General features: G+C 42.1%; 1 protein-coding gene across 1 annotated transcript in view; it reads right to left on the reverse strand.

Annotated features, from left to right (window-relative positions):
* LOC136866419 (transcriptional repressor scratch 2) overlaps positions 1-23,806 on the reverse strand; it is a 67,725-nt gene extending 43,919 nt beyond the window's left edge. The window contains exon 1 of the mRNA XM_067143345.2: positions 23,743-23,806. Within this exon, the coding sequence (XP_066999446.1) occupies positions 23,743-23,806 (64 nt within the window). The remainder of the gene's footprint in view (positions 1-23,742) is intronic.
* Between the last annotated feature and the right edge of the window lie 2,447 nt (positions 23,807-26,253).

A 26,253-nucleotide genomic window follows, 5' to 3' on the forward strand; every position in this document is an offset into this window, starting at 1 on the left:
GTGTCCTTGTCGTGGAGTGGTGCAGCCCTATCCAGTCACATCACATTACAGGTGAGCCCCATGTAAATTTTTTTTTTTTTTTGCTAGTTGCTTTACGTCGCACCGACACAGATAGGTCTTATGGCGACGATGGGACAGGAAAGGGCTAGGAATGGGAAGGAAGCGGCCGTGGCCTTAATTAAGGTACAGCCCCAGCATTTGTCTGGTGTGAAAATGGGAAACCACGGAAAACCATTTTCAGGGCTGCCGACAGTGGGATTCGAACCTACTATCTCCCGAATACTGGATACTGGCCGCACTTAAGCGACTGCAGCTAGCGAGCTCGGTAAACGTATAATTTAAACCACATACCAACCCTACTGCGATTCCTAGATCTCTATCAGTACCAGGAATTAAGCCTAAACCTTCGAGGATGTCAGCTAACAGCGTTAACCTTTGCGCTTTGGAGAACTCCTACCTACTGCCAGATGCGGCAACCCAACATACTTGAGAGTACGAATTTGAAGCACCAGATACATAATCCTGTCGATATCGATACTCAACAACAACAATGACAAAAACAACACTTTCAAGGTCGTTACATAATTATGTTTCAGTGACATATTACACTTTTCCAGATCTCTGATGGAATCTTTATTGAACTAATAGGAATTGACACCCATCTAGTTCAAGATCAGCTTCATACACAGATAACCTACAGAATGATTGTAGGGAAGCCTTCGCTTAGATTTTTGGCAAGTGTTTGCAATGACTGAGGTTTTATGGTAACGATGGGGTACGAATGGGCTAGGACTGGGACGGAAATGGCCGTGGCCTTCAGCCCCAACATTTTCCTGGTGTGAAGATGAGAAAGCATGGAAAACCACCTTCAGGGCTGCCAACGGTGGGGTTTGGGCCCGCTATCACCCGAACGCAAACTCACAGCTGCGTCACCGAACCGTATAACCAACTCACTCGGTTGAATAAGAGGTATAATTTTTGTAATTGGCTTTACGTTGCGCCGATACAGATAGGTCTTATGGCGACGATGGCATCGGAAAGGGCTAGGAGTGGGAAGGAAGCAGCCGTGGCCTTAATTACGGAACATCCCCAGCATTTGCCTGGTGTGCAAATGCGAAACCACGGAAAACAATCTTCAGGGCTGCCAACGGGGGGGGGGGGTTGAGCCCACTATCTCCCGTATGCATGCTCACAGCTGTGCACCCCTAACCTCACGGCCAATTTGCGGGGTAAACTGACATTTAAGCGGTGTTCACTGCTATATAAGTATTTTCGCAACTATCATTAAGGTCAAGATTTAAGCTATGATTTAGCTCCTACTTTTATGCATTCGTAGTTTTTGAAAGCTCTCAGAGAACGTTATAATTTTTTTCATTTGAACCAAATGTGAGGATGATCAAATGAGCATGTTAACGCAAGGAAAATCTTGCAATTACTACTTAATAATAAATATAAAGAAATTTGAAATCACTGCTATTATTGTTTTTGTTTGCTAGAGGTTTAATATCAGAGGAGCACATGGAAGTTTTCCGGTGGCGCAAGGATGGGAAAGCGATAGGATTGAGAAGGTAGCGTTCGTGGTATTAGTAAGGTGCTACTCCAGCACTGTCTGGTGTGAAAATGGGAAACGATGGAAAATCATATTCAGGGCTGCAGATGGAGGGATTCGAACCCACTATCTCTTGAATGCAAGCCCACATCAACGTAACCTGAACCGTGCAGCAAAATTGTTCGGCACTACGAAATTAATACAACTATACCTTGCGTATTACATGTTACGTGTCGCCTAAAATTGGTATTGGATCAAAACTGTGAAAGTTCAAAACTTTGTTCATACCTTTCCTAATTAGGACTAAGGGAGATTGATTCAGCCGTTTGATGACGAAATGGCTGCATTGCGTTTTCCTAGAACAAGTAGTTCCTGTTTTCAAATTTCTTCATTTTATTCCTGACGAAGAATAAAACACACGTCCTTCCACGTGAACCAAGCAGGTCTTTGTAACTTCTTCACAGAGAACCATTTAAAAATTTACGAACTGGGTATGTTTTCTTTGTATATTACTCTTCCAAGTGGAGTGCAGGATATTCGTGCTCGACAGGTTACACTTCCAGCGCGTCTATCCTAGAATCATGACTGCTTAAAGAGAAGCTACCTTCCAAAGTCGTTTGTAACTAATTGTGTAACATTCCATTAGGATATATTTTCTTCCGTTCATTGTTGTTGCCCGTGTGTGTTAATGTTCCAAATATAGAACAAAGTCTGGCGACTCCAGAACTCTCATATGAACTGCAGCTGTCGTTGTGGCGAATATTAGGGAAATTCCATGAATGTCACGTGCCGGTGATTTCGATTTTATGACAAACATTTCAAGGCATCTTTTTAAGGTTTTAAAATTCCAAGGAATTCTTTCTACACAAGTAAATCTAATTCTGTAAAAATGATGGAGAAACAAAGTTTCAGTGAGTTTATTTTCTTCTGGTAACAAGTTTGCAGTGGCAAATCCAAAGCCATCTCCGTACAGGACATGAAGGTCCTTGGAAGAATGTAAGTAATTTTGCCCCACAAATAAACCTAGTGCTCATTTTTGGTGTAAGCTGAGTGAACTTCAGAGCCATGCTTCTCTTCTAAATTTTCCTGACGGGAGACCTAACCCCGTTCTTCGAGTTGAACCGAGTATGCTTTTATCGCGTCAGTTAGGCAGCAACAATGCCTGCAAAGTGTTCATATATATAATACTAAAATAAGGTTATCCGATATACTTCGTGTCACTTTTATGGGAATGGTCTCTTCTTCTTCGATGTTAGGCCCCTTAAAACAACAAGCATCATCATCATCATCATCATCATCATCATCTTCTTCTTCTTCTTCTTCTTCTTCCTTTTTTCTTTCATGGGGCCTCTAAATATTAGTTCCTAATTAGCGTCGACCTCTAAGATATTTTGCTACCATGTCTTTCCTTCATTCCCAACTAGATATGCCCGCTCCCTTCACAAAGCTGCAGGTTGTTCTTATTGGGTCATCTTGGATTTTTTCTCTATCTTCACCTGGTAGTCCTAGAGTGGAGAGTCTGATTCTATCTAGTGCCTCACATTCGAAAAGTATGTGTTCAGCTGGTTCCTCTGCTTCATTGCATTTCCTACATACGTTGTCTCATTACTCCAATTCTATGTAGGTGTTTTTTTTTCAGATGGCAGTGTCCTGTCAACAGTCCTACTACCCATATTATATTTTCTATGCTGAGTTTCAACAGTTCTTTAGTATGCTTCTTGTTTGGTCCTTTTATCAGTTCCTTTACAAACCTGCATCCTGGAGTATTTTCCCAGTTTTCCATTTGTTTCTTTTGTACCCATTTTCCTATGTAGTATCAGGCTTGTCTATATTAAATCCCGCATACAGATTCTGGGCCTAGAAAATGTGTTTCTTCCCCTTTCCTGGCCACGTTTATCTGCCTTTTCATTTCCTTCAATACCGGCATGCCCTGGTATCCATATTATTTTCACAATGTTGTACCTTGAGAGCTTCATGGGAATGGTATAGCCATTTGGATCTTAATCTTAGTGTTCCAGGATTGAAATCCTGGTGATTTCGAGTGGGATTTTCGCTAGGACCAGCTTGCGGTGTCAGGAAGGGCATCCGGCCAAGTGTAAAATATGCTCTGTTAACCCCATATAACTTGCAGAAAGGTGGCGTTGAAAGGTTAATTAAAAAGGGCATCATTTCTGGGTTATTTAACTAAGTGAATCCGTTATTTTCCCGCAATGTTTTATAATAACAAAATGCAGGAACATTTTTGATTGACGAATCACTCATTTTGGGTTCTCACGGTAAATCTCTTGTAGCACACGGTTGTGAAACTGGCAGACTACTAGAAACTCACGTGCTGGTATCGACGTAAAGGATCAGCCTTACCCAAACAACCCCCGAGTGGTGATGAAGATAGACGGTGCTTTAAAGCAACCAGCTGTTGAGTCACACGCCCTCCGCCTTCTATTTCTGGCTCGTGGACCACCACTCGGGTACCGCGGCACGTTGGTCCTACTCTCACTGACATGCCGTTAACCAATTAACAACCACTGGATGATTTTCTAACCAGTTCAGCTCCTTGGCTGAATGGTCAATGTCAAGGCCTTCAGGTTCGATTCACAGTTGGGTCAGTGGTTTTAAGCGCCTTAGGTTTATTCATCTGACTCTGGGACTGGGAGTTTATTGTTTTTCGCAATACATTTCTCTTCACACACACACACACACACACACACACACACACACACACACACACACACACACACACACACACACACACACACACACACACACACACACACACACACACACACACACACACACACCACAGAAGCACGCAATAGTGAAATGAAATGGCGTATGGCTTTTAGTGCCGGGGGTGTCCGAGAACACGTTCGACTCGCCAGATGCAGGTTTTTGATTTGACTCCCATGGACGACCTGCGCGTCATGATGAGGATGATAAATACGACACATGCACCCAGCCCCCGTGCGAGCGAAATTAACCAATTATGGTTAAAATTCCCGACCCTGCCGGGAATCGAACCCGAGACCCCTGTGACCAAAGCCCAGCACGCTAACCAATTATTTATTTTGCTAGGGGCTTTACGTCGCACCGACACAGATAGGTCTTATGGCGACGATGGGATAGGAAAGGCCTAGGAGTTGTAAGGAAGCGGCCGTGGCCTTAATTAAGGTACAGCCCCAGCATTTGCCTGGTGTGAAAATGGGAAACCACGGAAAACCATCTTCAGGGCTGCCGACAGTGGGATTCGAACCCACCCGGATGCAAGCTCACAGCCGCGCGCTCCTAACCGCACGGCCAACTCGCCCGGTAGAAATGTTTTTATAACCCATTAAAGAAAGCTGTATTTTCGTGCATTTGTAGCAGAAGGCAACACTGTTCTTTTCTTACAAATAATATGAAGGCAGTTTTTATTTCGGTTCGTTAATAGGACAAGGCTGCCTGATTGTGTTTAGTCTCCAGTGATATATTCAGATACAGAACACAATTGCACGTTCGTTACAAACCAAAGTAGAATCTTGAAGTGGCAACTTTACTGGGGATACGAAACAAAACGGAATTAATTGTCGCTTGTATCACATGTTACTCTTACGTCTAACCTACAGTACACCAGGCGAGTTGGCCGTGCGGTTAGAGGCACGCGGCTGTGAGCTTTCATTCGAGATAATGGGTTCAAATCCCACTGTCGGCAGTCCTGAAGATGGTTTTCCGTGGTTTCCCATTTCACACCAGGCACATGCTGGGGCTGTACCTTAATTAAGGTCACGGCCGCTTCCTTCCGACTCCTAGACCTTTCCTATCCCATCGTTGCCATAAGACCTATCTGTGTCGGTACGACGTAAAGCCAATAGCAACAACAATCTACAGTATATCACAGTACATGCACTTTGCTTTCCGACGCAGCCCTCATGAGCTGCGGCGAGAAGAAGTTGGCGCTCGAAATTGTAGTGTGTTGTGTATTCGCGAAACAAGAACAGCGAAGTTGGCTGAAAATTCAATGTGCCCGTAGCCACACGGCAAGACAATATCATGAAGGTCTTCGTGAGGTATGTGGGTACACGGCGTTAACCATACAAAGCGGTGGCGAGCTTTCAATGAGGGATGTGAAGGGGGTGGTAGGCATGGCGCGGCCGCGTCACCCTAGTGTTGCCCACTATTAAACACAGATTTGACGTCAGATGATATGGGAGTATAATTTCGTGTGGCTATTTCTAGCCGAGTGCAGCCCTTGTAAGGCAGACCCTCCGATGAGGGTGGGCGGCATCTGCCATGTGTAGGTAACTGCGTGTTATTGTGGTGGAGGATAGTGTTGTGTGTGGTGTGTGAGTTGCAGGGATGTTGGGGACAACACAAACACCCAGCCCCTGGGCCATTAGAATTAACCAATTAAGGTTAAAATTCCCGACCCGGCCGGGAATCGAACCCGGGACCCTCTGAACCGAAGGCCAGTACGCTTACCACTCAGCCAACGAGTAGGACAATACGGGAGTGATTATGGTGTACGACTGTGCTGCATATTCTAAAGAAGCGCCTGTAATAGGGAAAATTACATCGCCGTGGGTTCTCCATGAGTTTACGGAAGCGCAGGTATGGTTACCTACGACGCCGCTCGAGTTCACTACGAGTGCTATGTTCGTAAAGGCTACGCTATCTTACTCCGTATTATTGCGCTTGACAAGGCATGGGCCAGATCGTACGAACCTGAACTTAAGCGCCAATCCAAAGAGTGGCGTCATTACGGGTCACCACGCAAAACCAAAGTTCTTCAAACCTCCACTCATTTGAAAGTTATGGTGATTTTTGTCTACGACTGCGATGGTGTTATCCTAACACACTGCAAGGACAGACTGTTAATCCACAGTATATTTCCGTAAGTTTTTGTTCCATAACCTGAGACCAGCGTCGAGACGAAGCCAACACTTCCTGCAGAACCCACTCATCGCATGACGCACAGGCACATGTGGCCAGTTTGTACGGTCGCTGGGGTTGTAATAATAATAATAATAATAATAATAATAATAATAATAATAATAATAATAATAATAATAATAATAATAATAATAATAATAATAATAATAATAATAATAATGCTGTTTGCCTTACGTCCCACTAACTACTTTTAAGTACCAGTAAATCTACCGACACGAGGCTGACGTATTTAAGCACCTTCAAGTACCACCGGACTGAGCCAGGATCGAACCTGTCTAGTTGGGATCAGAAGGGCAGCGACTCAACCGTTCGACCCACTGAGCCAAGTTGGGGTTGGGAAGTGCTGTTCCATGCACTATATTCACCCCTGTGGTTATGATTTGATCTCAAAGATGATGGAACCAGTTCGTGGCACTCGCTTCCGGACTGTTCCAGAGATTCTGCAGGCAGTAGACATCAGCAGAACAGGCACTGCTATAGGGATTCTAAGACTTCCACATTACCGACAACGAGGTTGTAGACATTTCACAATGGTCCTACTTTTGTCTTAGTAAATAAATAGTTGCCGCTATTAATCTTTTACAAGTTGTTTTACGTCTGCCGACACAGATAAGCCTTGTGATGACGATGGGATAGAAAAGAAATAGGAGTGAAAAGGAAGCAGCCGTGACCTTACTTAACTAAGGTATTTGAGGGGTGTGAAAATGGGAAACCACAAAAATCTATTTTCAGAACTGCCAACAGTGTTGTTCGAACCCACTATCTCCCGAATGAAAGTGTCACTAACAAAATTCCAAACCTAGTGTATTCAGTTTTCAGGATTCTCTTTTGTATACAAATCTATCGGTATCTACAAATCAAATATCTGTATTCGCCTCGTGATTCGCTTTTATCTGTTTTGGAATACAGATTGAAAGTAGATTCATTTTCATTCTTTGACTGTTTGTTTGCTTGTTTGTTTGTTTGTTTGTTTGTTTGTTTGTTTGTTTGTTTGTTTGTTTGTTTGTTTGTTATGACATCAGGGGGAAAACGGCAAAAGGAAGTCATATGCACCGAGGTCGATAGCTGCAGTCGCTTAAGTGCGGCCAGTATCCAGTAATCGGGAGATAGTAGGTTCGAGCCTCACTGTCGGCAGCCCTGAAGATGGTTTTCCGTGGTTTCCCATTTTCACACTAGGCAAATGCCGGGGCTGTACCTTAATTAAGGCCACGGCCGCTTCCTTCCACTTCCTAGGCCTTCCCTGTCCCATCGTCACCATAAGATCTATCTGTGTCGGTGCGACGTAAAACAAATAGAAAAAAAAACGAAGTCATATGCATTGTGTTATCCGCTAGATGACATTACTGTTGCAATTACAAACACTAACTCATCAACGACGGGTTCACAACAGCTAATTGGTAATATCAAACAGTTTTGCCGGCCCCGCGGTGTAGGGTTAGCGCACTGCCTCCTACCCGGAAGTCCCGGGTTCGATTCCCGGCAAGGCCAGGGTTGGTTCGAAGTCCACTCAGCCTACGTGATTTCCACTGAGGAGCTATCTGACGGTGAGTTGACGGCCCCGGTCTAGAAAGCCAAGCATAACGGCCGAGAGGATTCATCGTGCTGACCACACGACACCTCATAAACTGTAGGCATTCTGGCTGTGCAGCGGTCGCTTGGTAGACCATGTCCCTTCGAGTCTCTCGTGCCATTGGTTTGGTTTGGTTTAACTGTGTTTTAGTTTTACTAACCAGCAAAAGGGTATGCCTTTTTAACCTCAGAAGCGCAGTGGATTAGTCCTTGTCCTTCTGTGTTCCCAAAACAGCGATTTCGATCCTGGTTAAGGTCAGTGGTGTTGAAGCTGTTTAAATTTAACAACTCCATTTCGTTGGCTTCTAGCACACTAACTCCCGTGGGACAACATTCTGACACTGCGACGTCTCTTAAAACTGGGAGATAAGAATATACGAATAACATTTTTTTACTGCATTCTACATTTTTTCCGGGTAGTGCATTAACGTCGCATTAATCCAGGCAGTTTTTTGATGATTGTGGCATATGAAATAGTGCTGGGGTAATCGATTCATTTTACTGAATTTATTCATTTGATTCCGTTCACGTTACTGAATCGATACAGTGATCCGATTCCCGGTACGTTAGAATCCCCGGTGTACTGAGAGACAGCAGCAACAACATTCAATGCTCGCTGCTGCCATCTGGTCTTCATTCTATGAACTGCTTTCCAATGCTTCATCCAGGTTTCAAATCAATCAATCAATCAATCAATCAATCAATCAATCAATCAATCAATCAATCAATCAATCAATCAATCAATCAATCAATCAATCAATCAATCAATCAATCAATCAATCAATCAATCAATCAATCCTGATCTGTATTTAGGGCAGTCGCCCAGGTGGCAGATTTCCTGCCTGTTGTTTTCCTAGCATTCTCTTAAATGATTGCAAAGAATTTGGAAATTTATTGAACATCTCCCTTGGTAAGTTATTCCAATCCCTAACTCCTCCTCCTTGTCCTCTTGAATTTTAACTTTATCTTCATATTGTGATATTTCCTACTTTTTTTTGCTACTTACTTTGCGTTGCACCGACACAGATAGGTCTCATGGCGACGATGGAATAGGAAAGGCCTAGGAGTTGGAAAAACCGAGCTCGATAGCTGCAGTCGCTTAAGTGCGGCCAGTATCCAGTATTCGGGATATAGTAGGTTCGAACCCCACTGTCGGTAGCCCTGAAAATGGTTTCCCGTGGTTTCCTATTTTCACACCAGGCAAATGCTGGGGCTGTACCTTAATTAAGGCCACGGCCGCTTCCTTCCCCCTCCTAGCCCTTCCCTGTCCCATCGTCGCCATAAGACCTATCTGTGTCGGTGCGACGTAAAGCAACTATAAAGAAAAGGAGTTGGAAATGAAGCGCCCGGGGCCTTAATTAAGGTACAGCCCCAGCATTTGCCTGGTGTGAAAATGGGAAACCACGGAAAACCATTTTCAGGGCTGCTGACAGTGGGATTCGAACCCACTATCTCCCGGATGCAAGCTGATAGCCGCGCGCCCCTGACCTTACGGCCAACTCGCCCGGTCTTTCCTACTTTTAATGACACCGCTCAAACTTATTCATCTACTAATGTCATTCCACGCCATCTCACCACTGACAGCTCGTAACATACCACTTAGTCGAGCAAACTCGTCTCCTTTCTCCTAAGTCTTCCCAGCGCAAACTTTGGAACCTTTTTTGTAACGCTACTCTTTTGTCGGATATCACCCAGAACAAATCTAACTGTTTTTCTTTGGATTTTTTTTCCAGTTCTTAAATCAAGTATTCCTGGTTAGGGTCCCATACACTGGAACCATACTCTAGTTGGGGTCTTACCAGAGACTTATATGCCCTCTTCTTTACATCCTTACTTCAACCCCTAAATACGCTCATAATCATGTGCAGAGATCTTTACCCATTTATTTACAATCCCATTTATATTTACAGGTTACGGTAATAACATCTTTTTGTAATAACGTAGAGCTTGCTAAAATAAATAAATCAAATACATTTTCAGAGATATACGTATACCCATTTTCGTATGTTTCTGAAATACATTGCTATAGATATTCGTGGTGATGGTAGTGGTGATTATTGTTTTTAGTGGAAAAATCAAGGCATCGCAGGAAGAAAGGGAAGGATCACTATGGGCGTAAAGATGAAGATGAAATACTTCGTAGGCCTCCCAAACTGAGTACCATCCTGGTCGGCAGAGAGCGGAAGGTGATCAAGAGAAGTCGGGCAGGAAAGCCAAGAGTGATGAATAATTTCTAGACTCAGTTTGGGGCCTCGTAGTCACCAAAACACGCTTCTAACTTAAGAGGCCCTTCTTACGCCAGTCATGAGAAATCGTGCTGTATTCCGTACCCCAATCTAGGTATAATGTATATATACAGTCTGTTAAATTGATGATTATCGTGAGAGGATGTATTGTCCTTATTTTGAACTGTATTTTGTTTCTGGAATTGTCTCGCGTTATTTAAAAAATAGAAGTAAATGAAACTGAGAATTATCCATAATAGAAGTTATAATTTTATGGTAGAATATCATGTTTAGTGCAAGTTCATTATATATAAGTGTGTGAATAATAATAGTAATTCCCATTATCACACCAGGCAAATGCCGGGGTTGTAGCTTAACACGGTCGCTTCCTTCCCAGTCATACCTGACCTGTCTGATTCATGCGTCATAGAACCAATAGCAAAAATATAAATATATAGAGGGGGACCAAACGTAGCCTTGCAGTTGTTTCACTACAGGTTTTATGTTTTTGATCTGATTTTTTTCAAAATAATAATTCCATTCAGTACTCTATATCCTTTATCTAAGTTTTAGAAATGTTAATAAGCTGTTTCCTCAAATGTTGATTTTGATTGTCATTTTCAATTTTTACAGGCAACGGCTAGTAATTTAAATCTGAAACAAAGACACTGGATATTAAAGCAGTACTCGACGTGTGAAAATGCGGCGCTAGTGCGCACAGCATGGCAAGGAACTTTTAACACTGAACCACCTTCACAACAGGCATTTTATCAGATAAATAAATAAATAAATAAATAAATAAATAAATAAATAAATAAATAAATAAATAAATAAATAAATAAATAAATAAATAAATAAATTAGAAACCGCAGGTCCAAGGTTAGTTTACCGAAATTAATGCAGATACGGTTTTGTGTCGTACTGTGTGCCATAGCGGCACGGGCAGCTTCGAATAATGTTGCAAGGTTTTATGTGGTTAATTACAATGTATTACAGTAACTGTAATGAACAGCGCACTATACAGTGCATACCTACTAAGTGTACGGCTAATTTTGATTCCCCCACCCACCAATCTCTCGTAACTTAGTTGGTGTTATACAATTAAGACCAAACATTAGACTCATTTCTTTATATCTTTTCGAAATTTCTCAATTTCAGAACTGCAGTGACTTTTCTATTTGCAAAATTCCATGTGCATTGTCCTGGTATCGAACCGCACTTGCCTCAGTGAGAAACTATAAGCCACTAGGCGAGTTTGCCGTGCGGTTAAAGGTGCGGAGCTGTGAGCTTGTATCCGGGAGATAGTGTGTTTGAACCCCACTGTCGGCAGCCCTGAAGATTTTCACACCAGGCAAATGCTGGAGTTGTATCTTAATTCCTATCCCATCGTCTCCTTAAGACCTATCTGTGTCGGTGCGACGTAAAGCAAGTTGTAGAAACAAAAACAAAACAGCTATAAACTACGCCACAAAGGTACCATGCTCCTTACTCTGCCTTATAGATAGATCTTAAATTGTAGTCATGAGGATGATATCCTCAAACCAAGAGAGTATCTAACTTCATTGTCCAGCGCACTGAGAACAACATACCGTTCAGGTCGATACAGAGCCTCGACTACTTTGACTACTGTGAGTGGTTTTTACCCCGACTTTGTCCACATTTACTGCAGTGAAATGTGGCTACTGTAACAGTTCACACTTTATAGGAACTGTCCAAAATGTTTTTCACAGTTTTTATACACATGAGGAAATCGTTTATTGATTCTAGAAGTCAGCGTTCCATTGTTGTGGCGTATCAAGTGTCTGTAACTGTTAATAGGCTAACGTATTGATTTCTTCCCCTGAAAGAAGATTGAAACCCTAACAGGCTAACCATTAGCATCCAGAGAAAACCGAGATACTGAAGTGGAAAAGTAGGTAATTAATGAGTCAGGTAGTTGTCCGTTATTTTCCTAATTGAGCCTGAAAGTGCTATTTTATACCAATCTGTCAAGCCCATTGAAACGTATGCTGTAACTAACTCTGCAAGCCACTTACTCACATTGTTTGTCACGGGGACATGCTGTATAAGGAAAGAATCCTTTATCACCCGGTTGTAAAAGCAAAACATTAAACTAGGACATATCAGTGAAATAACAAATTTGTTCTAGAACATACTAGAACCTCACCGCTACACTCCCTTCCCCGGCTATATCATCATCATCATCATCATCATCATCATCATCATCAGTGTTTTGCACAGTTACAGGTCCAGTGTCTTCTTCCAATGTTCCCTATTTCTTGTTTATCTTTCCATGTTCTTGTAACTTCCTTCTTTCAGGTTATATATACATTTTGTCCTTCTTCGTCCTCTTTTCTTCCCTCTCTCAACAGTTCCTTCCAAAAGTTCTCCAGTAAACTGTCACTTCTGTGATTATGTCCATAACACTGGTCTTCTTGCTTTTTATCACTGTTCTTATTAAACTCCTCTCTTCCCTATTTGTTCGTAATCTTACTACTCCATTTTGTTCTAAGAATCCTTCCCGCATCTAGAAAACTTCCAGTCTCTATGTTTCACTTTTGTTGGTGGTCCAGACCTCCGATCCATACAACAGCACACTCCAGATATAACATTTCGCCAGCTGTTTCCTTAATCCTAAGCTCATCCTGCATTTGGTCAGCAGCCTTCGTTTCCTTCTGAAAACTTCCTTTGCCGTCCTAAACTTATTTCCTTTTCAGTACTCCAATCCTCTGTCACAAGAGTGTCCTTGGTCTTTAAGGCGCACTTCCATTTTCTCCTCTCCCAAATCCTCAGCACATTTATCTTCTTTCCGTTGACATTTACCTCATAGTTATGTTCCATTCTACTAACTTGTGGAACATTTATATTGTAGTTGCTAAGTGTATTTTTTGTAATAACCAAATCGTCAGCAAATCGAATAGGCTTGTATTCGGGAGATGATGGGTTCGGGAAGTAAGAAATTAATTGAGCAGCAAGGAATAATATGATGGCAATACAATTTACTCAAATCCCTGTTTATTTTAACAAAAGCTTTGGAATAAAAATGTCCTTAAGGAATAAATTATGGAAGCGAAAACTAACAGTAATGAATTGAGATAAGAATTATGAAAATACACAATTTTTAAAAGGATTTAGAACTTATTTGACCAGGAACTTTATAATGTGTCAACGAAAAGGAGGAGCATGAATAAAATCAATCAATCAATCAATCAATCAATCAATCAATCAATCAATCAATCAATCAATCAATCAATCAATCAATCAATCAATCAATCAATCAATCAATCAATCAATCAATCAATCAATCAATCAATCAATCAATCAATCAATCAATCAATCAATACTGATCTGCATTTAGGACAGTCGCCCAGGTGGCAGATTCCCTTTCTGTTGTTTCCTAGCCTTTTCTTAAATTATTGCAAAGAATTTGGAAATTTATTGAACATCTCCCTTGGTAAGTCATTCCAACCCCTAACTCCTCCTATAAACGAATACTTGCTCCAATTTGTCCGCTTGAATTCCAACTTTATCTTCATATTGTGAACTTTCATACTTATAAAAAGATCACTCAAACGTATTCGTTTACTAATGTTATTCCACGCCATCTCTCCACTGAGAGCTCGGAACATACTACTTAGTCGAGCAGCGCGTCTCCTTTCTCCCAAGTCTTCCCAGCCCAAACTTTGCAACATTTTTGTAACGATACTCTTTTGTCGCAAATCACTCGGAACAAATCGAGCTGCTTTTATTTGGATTTTTTCCAGTTCCTGAATCAAGTAATCTTGAAGAGGCTCCCATACACTGGAACCATACTTTAAATGGGATTTTACCAGAGACTTATATGCCCTCTCCTTTACATCCTTACATGGCAGGATAAGTCCCGGTCAGGATGGAATTACTTTAAATACACATAATTCTTTCTTTATATATAATTGGATAATATTTAATAAGGGTTGACGTAGTTGGAATAATTTAAAAAAAGTTATTGATAATAAGGAATTCTGTCACATCAGAATACGCTTAGAAACGATCGCGATAATGATATCCAATATTATGTTGACTGGTGTGAAAATGGGAAACCACGGAAAACCATCTTCAGGGCTGCCGACAGTGCGATTCGAACCTATTATCTCCCGGAGGCAAGTTCACAGCCGCGTGCCCCTGACCGCAAGGCCAACTCGCCCGGTGATGTTGACGTGGGAGGGAGCCAAATCTACAGTGCATCAGTGGTTTACATCATCATTGTTGATAAGTGGTGGTGGTGATTATTGTTTTAAGAGGAAGTACAACTAGGCAACCATCCTCTATATAACACTAACCAGAGCGGAAAAATGGAAGGGGTCCGACACTTCGAAAAATGAAGATATCGACCAAAGCAAGACAAGGGCCACGAAGGGCGTGAAAATAAAAGACTCCCTAGCCCTCGCAAACCTAATAGCGTCGGGGTCAGAAAATAACAAGAGTTGACCAAGGGAGGTCGGATAGGATAGATGAAAGTGAGGAGCCTGGCACAAGTAAGTGAAGCAATGCCAGGACTCAGCTAAGGGCCCCGTGGTCGCCAACCCACGCTCCAAAGTTCAGAGCCCATTGGGCCCCTCTTAGTCGCCTTTTACGACAGGCAGGCGATACCGTGGGTGCATTGTTGATAAGAGTAGGAAGCAGCATCTGCTGAATACTGTTGTGGCTTATGCGGATATTCTCAACTATATGTCAGGCCATTGTTTAGAAATTCGTGTTTTCGAGTCTCAACAAACACGTTGAATTGAGCATTCTTGGCCATTTAAGATTTCTTGCTTACGACGACATAAAATATAAATGAGATATTAAAGAATTTAAATAAGTGTGGAACAGTGAATAGGCAAATGCCTGTTCAATATTTCTTTGATTCATAGGGGAGTATTTCTTATGAACGTGATCATCCATGTGGAGTGTATTTATGTTATCAGGCATGGCTTTGATAGGTCTTTCTCAGTTACAGTATGCCATCGATGGAAGAAGAATATGAGTGAGTGGAGCAAATTTTATCAGTAAGCGTCACGGGGTGGACGCCGACATGACCAAGCCCACATCACCGCCTGATCTAGGAAGATGAAGCCAATTGAACGATAAGCCCGTTTATTTCTTTATTTACTAATAGTTTAATTTCTCTTTCAGGAATGTAAATTTCTTGCAGTATATTTTACGTTAACGAGCAGAAAATAATGACATTTTAAAGAACATGAAGGAGATGTTAAGATCCACTAGAATTAATTAATTATTCTATGTTGGTAGTTTTAGTTTAAGGGAAGGTTAAATCTTCAAAATTAATCGGTTTAGAAATAACAGTTTGGAAAGCCATGTCTTCAAAAAGTTACTATATCTGACTGTTGTAATTTGTCGCTTAGGGAATATAATTAATTAAACATGTATTTTTAAAGTATTACCTGCCAGATTGATAGATCGAGTTATACTACGTGTATTAGCACCAGAACTAGACGTTGCAATGACGTAAATGGGTATTTTAAAATAGCTAATGGAACGTAGAGTCATCTGCATACGGTAATTTCAAGTAGATGGATTGTTATGATTTCTTTGTGTACATATTGATATGGGAAGTTAATATTATCTTCGGAATAAGTATTATTCATGGCGGAATTATATAATGATGGATATGTTTCTGATTTGAGTTATAGTCTTCAGACATATGCATAGTCGGAAGTGGTATAGAATCTTCTTAAATGAAATGATTTAGTGTTGTTGATAGCGGTGGAATCAATATGAGATGATATTATGAACAGTACCTGGGATCTTCGCGTATAGTCCGTGGGTTGTACAGTCGTAGAGTATATTAATGGAAGAATAGTGATTTAAGTCTTTTTTTGTGTATGTTGGTGGCTTTACGTCGCACCGACACAGATAGGTCTTATGGCGACGATGGGATAGGAAAGGGCTAGGAGTTGGAAGGAAGTGGCCGTGGCCTTAATTAAGATACAGCCCCAGCATTTGCCTGGTGTGAAAATTGGAAACCACGGAAAACCATCTTCAGGGCTGCCAGCAGTGGGAATCGAAACCACTATCTCCCGAATGCAAGCTCTAACCGCACGGCCAACTCGCCCGGTGATTTAAGTCTTCGAGAGGTCCATGTGTAATAGTGTTTGTGGAACATAAATGAATCTGTGAGGTAATTATCTATGCATAATGGAAGGATCTCCAATCACTACAACGTAGTACAGGTTTTATCTTTTCTCATATCGTCAAGTGCCGTTTTTATTTGGAAGATCTTCTGAACTGCAAGTGCATATTTCTTTGCATGATGTACATGCATGGGTACTATAGTTATTTACAGAACTTTCAAGAGCGGACACCAGGAACAACCCAGATCATCTTAAGAGTGGCATTACTGCAATATTTTATGTGAATTGAGAAATATTGTCTTCATCTAGGAGCAGGATCACATGCCAATCTACGATTTGATTACGGTATGTTCTGAAGGCATGGTGATAGTTGTTTTATTGTTTTCTTCCAGGTCAATCAATATCAATTAATCAATCAATACTGATCTGCATTTAGGGCAGTCGCCCACGTGGCAGATTCCCTATCTGTTGTTTTCCTAGCCTTTTCTTAAATGATTTCAATGACATTGGTAAGTTATTCCAATCCCTAACTCCCCTTCCTATAAATGAATATATGCCCCAATTTGTCCTGTTGTATTCCAACTTTATTTTATATTGTGATCTTTCCTACTTTTAAAGATGCCACTCAAACTTATTCGTCTACTAATGTCATTCCACGCCATTTCTCCGCTGACAGCTCGGAACGTACCACTCAGTTGAACAGCTCGTCTCCTTTCTCCCAGTTCTTCCCAGCCCAAACTTTGCAACATGTTTGTAACGCTACTCTTTTGTCGGAAATCACCCAGAACAAATCGAGCTGCTTTTCTTTGGATTTTCCCCAGTTCTTGAATCAAGTAATCCTGGTGAGGGTCCCATACACTGGAACCATACTCTAGTTGGGGTCTTACCAGAGACTTATAAGCCCTCTCCTTTACATCCTTGCTACAACCCCCCAACGCCCTCATAAACATGTGCAGAGATCTGTATCCTTTATTTACAATCCCAATTATGTGATTAGCCCAATGAAGATCTTTCCTTATATTAACACCCAGATACTTACAATGATCCCCAAAAGGAACTTTCACCCCATCAACGCAGTAATTAAAACTGAGAGGACTTTTCCTATTTGTGAAACTCACAAGCTGACTTTTAACCCCGTTTATACGTATCATCATACCATAGCCTACTGTCCATCTCACAACATTATCGAGGTCATTTTGCAGTTGCTCACAATCTTGTAAATAAAATAACATCATCCGCAAAAAGCCTTACCTCTGATTCCACTCCTTTACTCAAATCATTTACATACATAAGACAACAAGAAGGTTCAATAATACTGCCTTGAGGAATTCCCCTCTTAATTATTACAGGGTCAGATAAAGCTTCGCCTACTCTAATTCTCTGAGATCTATTTTCTAGAAATATAGCAACCCATTCAGTCACTCTTTTGTCTAGTCCAATTGCACTCATTTTTGTCAGTAGTCTCCCATAATCCACCCTATCAAATGCTTTAGACGAGTTAATCGCGATACAGTCCATTTGACCTCCAGAATCCAAAATATCTGCTATATCTTGCTGGAATCCTACAAGTTGAGCTTCAGTGGAATAACGTTTCCTAAAACCGAATTGCCTTCTATCGAACCAAACATGTCTAATATAATCAGAAAGAATGCCTTCCCAAAGCTTACATGCAACTCATGTCAAACTTACTGGCCTGTAATTTTCAGCTTTATGTCTATCACCCCTTCCTTTATACACAGGGGCTACTATAGCAACTCTCCATTCATTTGTTATAGCTCTTTCAACCAAATAATAATCAAATAAGTACTTACTATATCCCAACCCATTGTCTTTAGTATATCCCCAGAAATCTTGAAATTGCGTGATTTACATGCTATTGGCGTATCTTTCATCATCTATTATTTGTGTATACATAAATGTTTCCTTCTAGCGAATTCCATGTTACGAGACAGGTCGTGTCTCTCTGCGCCATTCTTGACTCGTAACTATGGAGTTGTTTGTTGATTTGAGGTTGAAATCTGTTTCTTGTTTTAGAAGATTCATGATGTTTAATTTTCTTGTATGTTATTTTACAATGATTTTTTTTACCGCAAAGAAGAATTAAACTAAGATCGGAATCGGATTTTATGCGTGACGTTGGTACATCTATGAAAAATGAAATGTCGTATGGCTTTTAGATCCCAGGACGGGTTCGGTTCGCCAGAGGCAGGTCTTTTGATTTGACTCCCGTAGGCGACCTGCGCGTTGTGATGAGGATGAAATCATGATGAAGATAACACATACACCCAGCCCCCGTGCCAGGGAAATTAATCAATGGTGGTTAAAATCCCCGACCCTGCCGGAAATCGAACCCGGGCCCCTGTGACCAAAGACTAGCACGCTAACCATTTAGCCATTGAGCCAGACGGTACATCTATGATCAATCAGGAATAAAAATAGGAATACATTGGAAATAAACAAATATGAGATGATCGTAAATAGTAACGATGTACGCTATAAACGAATCTGTGAATACGAAGGTACATATAAACAGATATGAGACACTTAATTCCCATATGAAACTCTGACAACTGTACAATTTCATGTTAACGTTATTTGTGACGTAATTAAAGTATATAGGCCTAATGTTTATTTTGTAGTTTAATTTTTGATTTCGTGTGGCTATTTCTAGCCGAGTGCAGCCCTTGTAAGGCAGACCGTCCGATGAGGGAGGGCGCCATCTGCCATGTGTAGATAAGTGAGTGTTATTGTGGTGGAGGGTAGTGTTGTGTGTGATGTGCGAGTAGCAGGGATGTTGGGGACAGCACAAACACCCAGCCTTCAATCCACTGGAATTAACAAATGAAGGTTAAAATCCCCGACCCGGCCGGGAATCATACCCGGGACCCTCTGAGACGAAGGCCAGTACGCTGACCATTCAGCCAACGAGTCGGACTATTTTTTAGTTGAAATTAAATCATATACCTAATAGGTTGACGAGTACGGGATTCAAATGTCAAAGAAGTAGGCTGCAGTTCCAACCGGGCTGATTGTTGACAATAAGAATTAATCTCCAGACAATAGGTACTCTTCCCATTTTATCAGGTGATTGCACCTACTTTCAACCCAAGATTTGCTAATATAATTTAATAAACTTAAGCCATCAGTATTTTAAGTCCATTTTATGTTGAAAAATGAAGATTCACAGCCTCTTCCCAGTAATTCGACTGGATCAGGAATGAAATGAATAAAGCCCCCATCCAGCGGCGTGGATTGTGCCGGCTGGCAAAGCCTGATACACTCCTCTGGGGCAATGAGTATTGACTGACAGATGGAATGAAATGATATTGGGCAGTGTAGCTGGAATGAAAGATGACAGCGAAAACTGGTGTACCCGGAAGAAATCCCATCCCACCTCCGCTTTGTCCAGCACAAATTTCACATGGAGTGACCGGGATTTGAACCACGGAATCCAACGGTGAGAGACCGACGCACTGCCACCTTAATCATGGAGATTAATCCATTTTATGTTATTTACTGAAATTATCCTGTCATATCCCCTCATTTATTAATTGTCCGGCTCCATGGCTAAATGGTTAGTGTGCTGGCCTTTAGTCACAGGAGTCGCGGGTTCGATTCCCGGCAGGGTCGGGAATTTTAACCATCATTGGTTAATTTCCCTGGCACGGGGGCTGGGTGTATGTGTTGTCTTCATCATCATTTCATCATCACGACGCGCAGGTCGCCTACGGGTGTCAAATCAAAAGACCTGCATCTGGCGAGCCAAACCCGTCCTGGGATCTCCCGGCATTAAAAGCCATACGCCATTTCATTTCATTTATTAATTTATGAATTAATTCCGTTCCACGAGACGATTGCCTGTCTCAGGCCATCGTAAACTTATATGTTGAATTAGGTCTTCGTCCGAACCCACCAGTCCCTGCAGGTTAGAGCAACGACTGAGAAGAGCCAGAGGCACATGGTATTTTATTTTACAGATGTACTGCTTACTGTACCCACCCGGCTTAGCGTACCACATATTTTGTCACTCATTATGTGAAGTCCTATCCTGTTGTTTGAAAACATTTGATAATAATAATTTTATTAGCTTTACGTCCCACTAACTACTTTTATGGTTTTCGGAAACGCCGAGGTGCCGGAACTTAGTCCCGCAGGAGTTCTTTTACGTGCCAGTAAATCTACCGACATGAGGCTGACTTCAAATACCACCGGACTGAGCCAGGATCGAACCTGCCAAGTTGGGGTCAGAAGGCCAGCGCCTCTACCGTCTGAGCCACTGGGGCCGGCAAACATAACTGACTCCTATACGTAAGAATTGCCGGGCCCATGGTGTAGGGATAGCGTGCCTGCCTCTTACCCGGAGGCCCCGGGTTCGATTCCCGGTCAGGTCAGGGATTTTTACCTGGAACTGAGGGCTGGTTTAAGGTCCACTCAGCCTACGTGATTAGAATTGAGCGGCCCCGGTCTAGAAAGCGAAGAATAACGGCCGAGAGGATTCGTCGTGCTGACCATACGACACCTCATAATTTGCAGGCCTTCGGGCTGAGGAGCGGTCGCTTGGTAGGCCAAGGCCCTTCAAGGGCTGTAGTGCCATGCCCTCCCCCGCCATGGGTATACGTAGGAATGGTATATATTTTGCTGTACTGATACTGGTACATGTTTTGGTACCCATTCGTGGTGTATAATGATACATTATATACCAGGATGGCAATATAGTCGGTGGAATTTAATCAAGGTGTAGGCAACTTAATGCATTTAATTCGCATTGGGATAGATGGTATTTTTCAGTAAGGTGCTGAGTTTGTAGACTAATCTATTCTTATATTGCGTTTGTTTTTGGAACTAACTTTCCCATGCAAACAAGAAATCCGGGTGGACTTTTTTAGGAAGGGCCTATATTCTTCGTAAGCAGGAGGTTAAAGGCATTTGATAGAGTGAGAACGTTTGCTGGTACAAACAGGTGGGCGATACTAGCAGTGACAAGACAGAGTCAAAGGTATGAATTAACTCAGTGGATGAAGTGCGTAGGAACTAGCTTCAGCATTGGTTCATGCGAAGCGAAAGGAATACGTTGCCTATGAGAATTATGGACTTAATACTACTACTACTACTACTACTACTACTACTACTACTACTAATAATAATAATAATACAGACTCATGATGGATAGGGGGCATGATACTCGGGATACAGTGCTGCTTACTTCTCATTAACGCGAAGTGGTTGAAAGCAAACTTGACATTTAACGCGATGGTGGTAGAGATTTTTTGTTTATGAACACCAATTCTACGTAGGCTAGACACAAAATATTCCGGTGAGAAATCGCTAAAGCATTATCTAGAAATAGTACGAAAGTATAATAAATGATAATAAACTATGTAATAAAACAATATAAATAAATAATCAAGTAAATAAATAAATAAACAAATAAATAACTTTTCCATTGAACGATGTAAGTTTTCGTGAGGTTTTTGTAAATCACTGTAACCATATATGTAATTCGTTTTGTTTGTGAGAAATCTTGACAACTTTTCACATCTATTGCTAGCTGAAGACGTGTTCGGATCATCCAGTAAGACGAGGGTTCGTTTATACATCAGAAAGTAGAGACATTTAGAAACGAAAGTAGAGTATATCTTGTGGACAGCAACAAAAACCTGTGTTCACTGGGCCTGCATTGACAGTGGCCATCAGCGGTGAAGTTGGTCGGACTTTGCGCCAACCACTCCATCCCGAGCTTACAGACGGAGGAAGTCGTTACCTTCCATTCTTACAAGTTTTCATGGCCTGTACGGAGATTTATTTGCTTTGTAATTTCTTCTTTAGTGGTATAATATTCTTACATTTCTCTTGTAACTAAATTTCAGAACAGACTGGTAGCGTAGGGTGGTGCTTGAGATGCTCATTCCGTATGCTCAAGATACTGGGATCGAATGCCGGCTCAATCCGCTGTCATTTTAGAGTACTTAAATGCAGAGAATTGGTTCGCTAGATTTCATGGCATGATTTCAGTTTTCCAGTGCCTCTAAAAATGTATAATAAATGAATGGATGTTAAATACATAACGTCATAAAGTATTCGTCTTAATCTGTTTACCTCCAGGGTCGGTTTTTCCCTCGGACTCAGAGAGGGATCCCACCTCTACCGCCTCAAGGGCAGTGTCCTGGAGCTTCAGACTTTGGGTCGGGGATACAACTGGGGAGGATGACTAGTACCTCGCCCAGGCGGCCTCACCTGCTATGATGAACAGGGGCCTTGCGGGAGGATGGGAAGATTGGATGGGACAGGCAAGGAAGAGGGAAGGAAACGGCCGTGGCCTTAAGTTATGTACCATCCCGGCATTTGCCTGGAGGAGAAGTGGAAAACCACGGAAAATCACTTCCAGGATGGCTGAGGAGGGAATCGAACCCACCTCTACTCAGTTGACCTCCCGAGGCTGAGAGGACCCCGTTCCAGCCCTCGTACCACTTTTTCAAATTTCATGTCAGAGCCGGGAATCGAACCCGGATCTCCGGGGGTGGCAGCTAATCACGCTAACCACTACACCACAGAGGCGGACTATCATAAAGTATTACATTTTAATCACCTCGATTATCTGCGTGTATGAATCAGTGGTAGAGTGTCGGCCTCCGGATCACAAGGTCGTGAGTTCAAGCCCGACCGAGTTATTCACATTTTTGAAGGGCTGAAAAAATCCATTCGGCAGTCCATGTCGTATGATGTCCGGATGTAGAACGTCTCTGGGAACACATTTGGTGTTTACCCAACAAAATGAAAAAATCTCACCCATAGATCGCCCAGTAGAGATCCTTTTCTCTACAAATTTCTGCTTATGGTAGCTGAAGCCGGACGATTATTATTATTAATAATAAAATAATAATAATATCAGGTAATTAATTATATTGATAAATCAAACAAAATTTTCAATTAATAATAATAATAATAATAATAATAATAATAATAATAATAATAATTTGATGTCGGGCTAACTACTTTCACGTTTCCAAAGACGCGGAGGGGTCGAAAATTTTGTCCTGCACGGATTATTTTACGTGTCGATAAAACTGTCAACAAGAGCACCTCAAATATCAACGGAATGAGCAAGGATCGAACCCGTCAGCTTGGGTTCAGAGCCGGCTTATTAATAATAATAATAATAATAATAATAATAATAATAATAATAATAATAATAATTTGATTATTCAACGTTGCATATACTGCGTAGTCATGATAACAATCATGACGTACTGTCCGACATCACTACAGTTTTTGACAGCTCGCTGGTGATGACCTTTCAAAAAGAGGTTTAAAGTGGTCAAGCCAGACAAGTGATTTGTCGCCAGAAGCGATGGTGTCTTACCTCGGTGCTCGTACTCGACGACGGTGTTGTAGCGGCGATGGGTGATGAGGAAGGCTCGTGGCATGGTGTGCAGCAGACCACCCCAGCTGCCGGCGCACGCTAGACTACAGGCCACAAGCCGCGGCACGCGTCAGTCACTCCACCCCCTCCTCTCTCGCAAGTGTCGCGCCGGTGGTTGGTGGAATCTTGCCAGCACGGCAACCAGCCAGGCTAATAGAATCGTAGCTAATGTTTGAAAATACTTTGCACATTTAGCATGCTGACTAATACATGGAGGAACTCATACATTTCCAGCAACCGAAATGATATCCTTCGTGTTCATAAATCTGTTCATCCCACTTTGATGCCAAGTGAACAAGTGTCCTCTTGCTCATCCTCAACGAAGTGGCTACAAGTGGCAAATGTACGATTTGTTCTGCCTCATGTACCGAATGTTTTACTGGGATTAAGACCCATCTCCGTGTATTTTCTTTGGACGACCTCGCTGTTAATAGTCTACATCTTCCTTGGTGGTGGTGATTGTCCATGAAAATGGAGACATGACTGAAATTTTCACAATTTCCGTCCAAAATATTGATTTTTCAATTTTGGACTTCAACAATTCTTCAGTTCTTCCTCTTCATAAAATGTCATTACAGAAATATGAAATGGCGTATGGCTTTTAGTGCCAGGAGCGTCCGAGGACATGTTCGGCTCGCCAGGTGCAGGTCTTTTAATTTGACGCTCGTAGGCGACCTGCGCGTCGTGATGAGGATTAAATGATGATGAAGACGACACATACACCCAGTCCCCGTGTCAGCGAAATTAACCAATGATGGTTAAAATTCCCGACCCCGCCGGGGATCGAACCCGGGATCCCTGTGATCAAAGGCCAGCACGCTAACCATTTAGCCATGGAGCCGAACAATGTCATTACTACCTTCACATTACCACCTTTCTTAAAGCGCCAGGCGCCGTTTAAAAAAAGAGGTGGACACTTATTTGGAGAACAAGTCCACTATTTCATTTGCCGTTTTCTCACTTTCTTATTTCTCAGCACTTTACCTTACGTACAAAATGCCTTGCATCATATTTTCTATCATATTCCTGTGAAACGTTCAGGAAATCTTCCATTATATACAAGAATTAAGATTAGGTATGCTTTCTTATGATCAAGTTATTACATTTATTATTATTTTGCCTCTTGAAACAGCAATTGTCCGCCTCTGTGTTGTAGTGGTTAGTGTGATTGGCTCCCACCCCCGGAGGCTCGGGTTCGATTCCCAGCTCTGTCACAAAATTTGATAATGGTACGAGGGGTAGAACGGGATCCACTCAGCCTCGGAAGATCAACTGAATAGAGGTTGGTTCGATTCCCACCTCAGCCATCCTGGAAGTGGTTTTTCGTGGTTTCCCACTTCTCCTCCAGGCAAATTCCGGGATGGTACCTAACTTAAGGCCACGGCCGCTTCCTTCCCTCTTCCTTGTCTACCCCTTCCAATCACCTCATCTCCCACCAAGGCCCCTGTTCCGCATAGCAGGTGAGGCCGCCTGGGCGAGGTACTGGTCAGCCTCCCCAGTTGTATCCACCGACCCAAAGTCTCACGCTCCAGGACACTGCCCTGGAAGCGGTAGAGGTGGGATCCCTCGCTGAGTCCGAGGCAAAAGCCAACCCTGGAGGGTAGGAAGATTAAGATAGAAGAAGAAGAAGGAGAAGAAGAAGAAACAGCAATTGAAAATGTGTACCTTCTATATTCCTTGCCTAAAACAAAACGCAGAGTAACCGTTAATTATAAATCAATTAGGGATTAGCTGTCCAAATTTGAACTTTAACAACAAAAGAGTCGCAAAAACCATTTTCCTTATTACATGATAACAATTTAACAAAAACATCTATAGGTCAAAATCTATTAGACCAATATTCTCAAAATTTTGTGTCATGAAATGAAATCAAATGGCGTACGGCTTTTAGTGCCGGGAGTGTCCGAGGACATATTCGGCTCGCCAGGTACAGGTTTTTCGTTTTGACTCCCGTAGGTGACCTGCACGTCGTGATGAGGATGAAATGATGATGAAGACAACAGATACACCCAGCCCCCGTGCCAGAGAAATTAACCAATGATGGTTTAAATTCCCGACCCTGCCGGAAATCGAACCCGGGACCCCTGGGACCAAAGGCCAGGGCGCTAACTATTTAGCCATGGAGCCGGACCTGTTGTGTGACGATTAGTACAGATAGACATAATCTTCTTCTTCTAGCACTTCTACTCTGCTGGGTTTACGGGTACTCACATAAGGATCTGACCTGGTTTTACGGTGCGATGACCTTCTTGACACCAACCATGGGTGGAGGGATGTATTCATTATTGCGTGTTTCTGTAGTGCTTGGTGTAGTGATGTGTTGAGTGAATATGAAGGTGCTGGGACAAACAAGAAGACCCAGTTCCCAAACCGTAGGAATTAACCATACGCAGCTAAAATCTTTGGCCCAACCGGGAATCGAATTCGGAGCTCATTCACCTAAGGAGCAAA

The sequence above is a fragment of the Anabrus simplex genome, chromosome 1 (genome assembly GCF_040414725.1).
Source record: "Anabrus simplex isolate iqAnaSimp1 chromosome 1, ASM4041472v1, whole genome shotgun sequence".
NCBI classification, from domain to species: domain Eukaryota; kingdom Metazoa; phylum Arthropoda; class Insecta; order Orthoptera; family Tettigoniidae; genus Anabrus; species Anabrus simplex.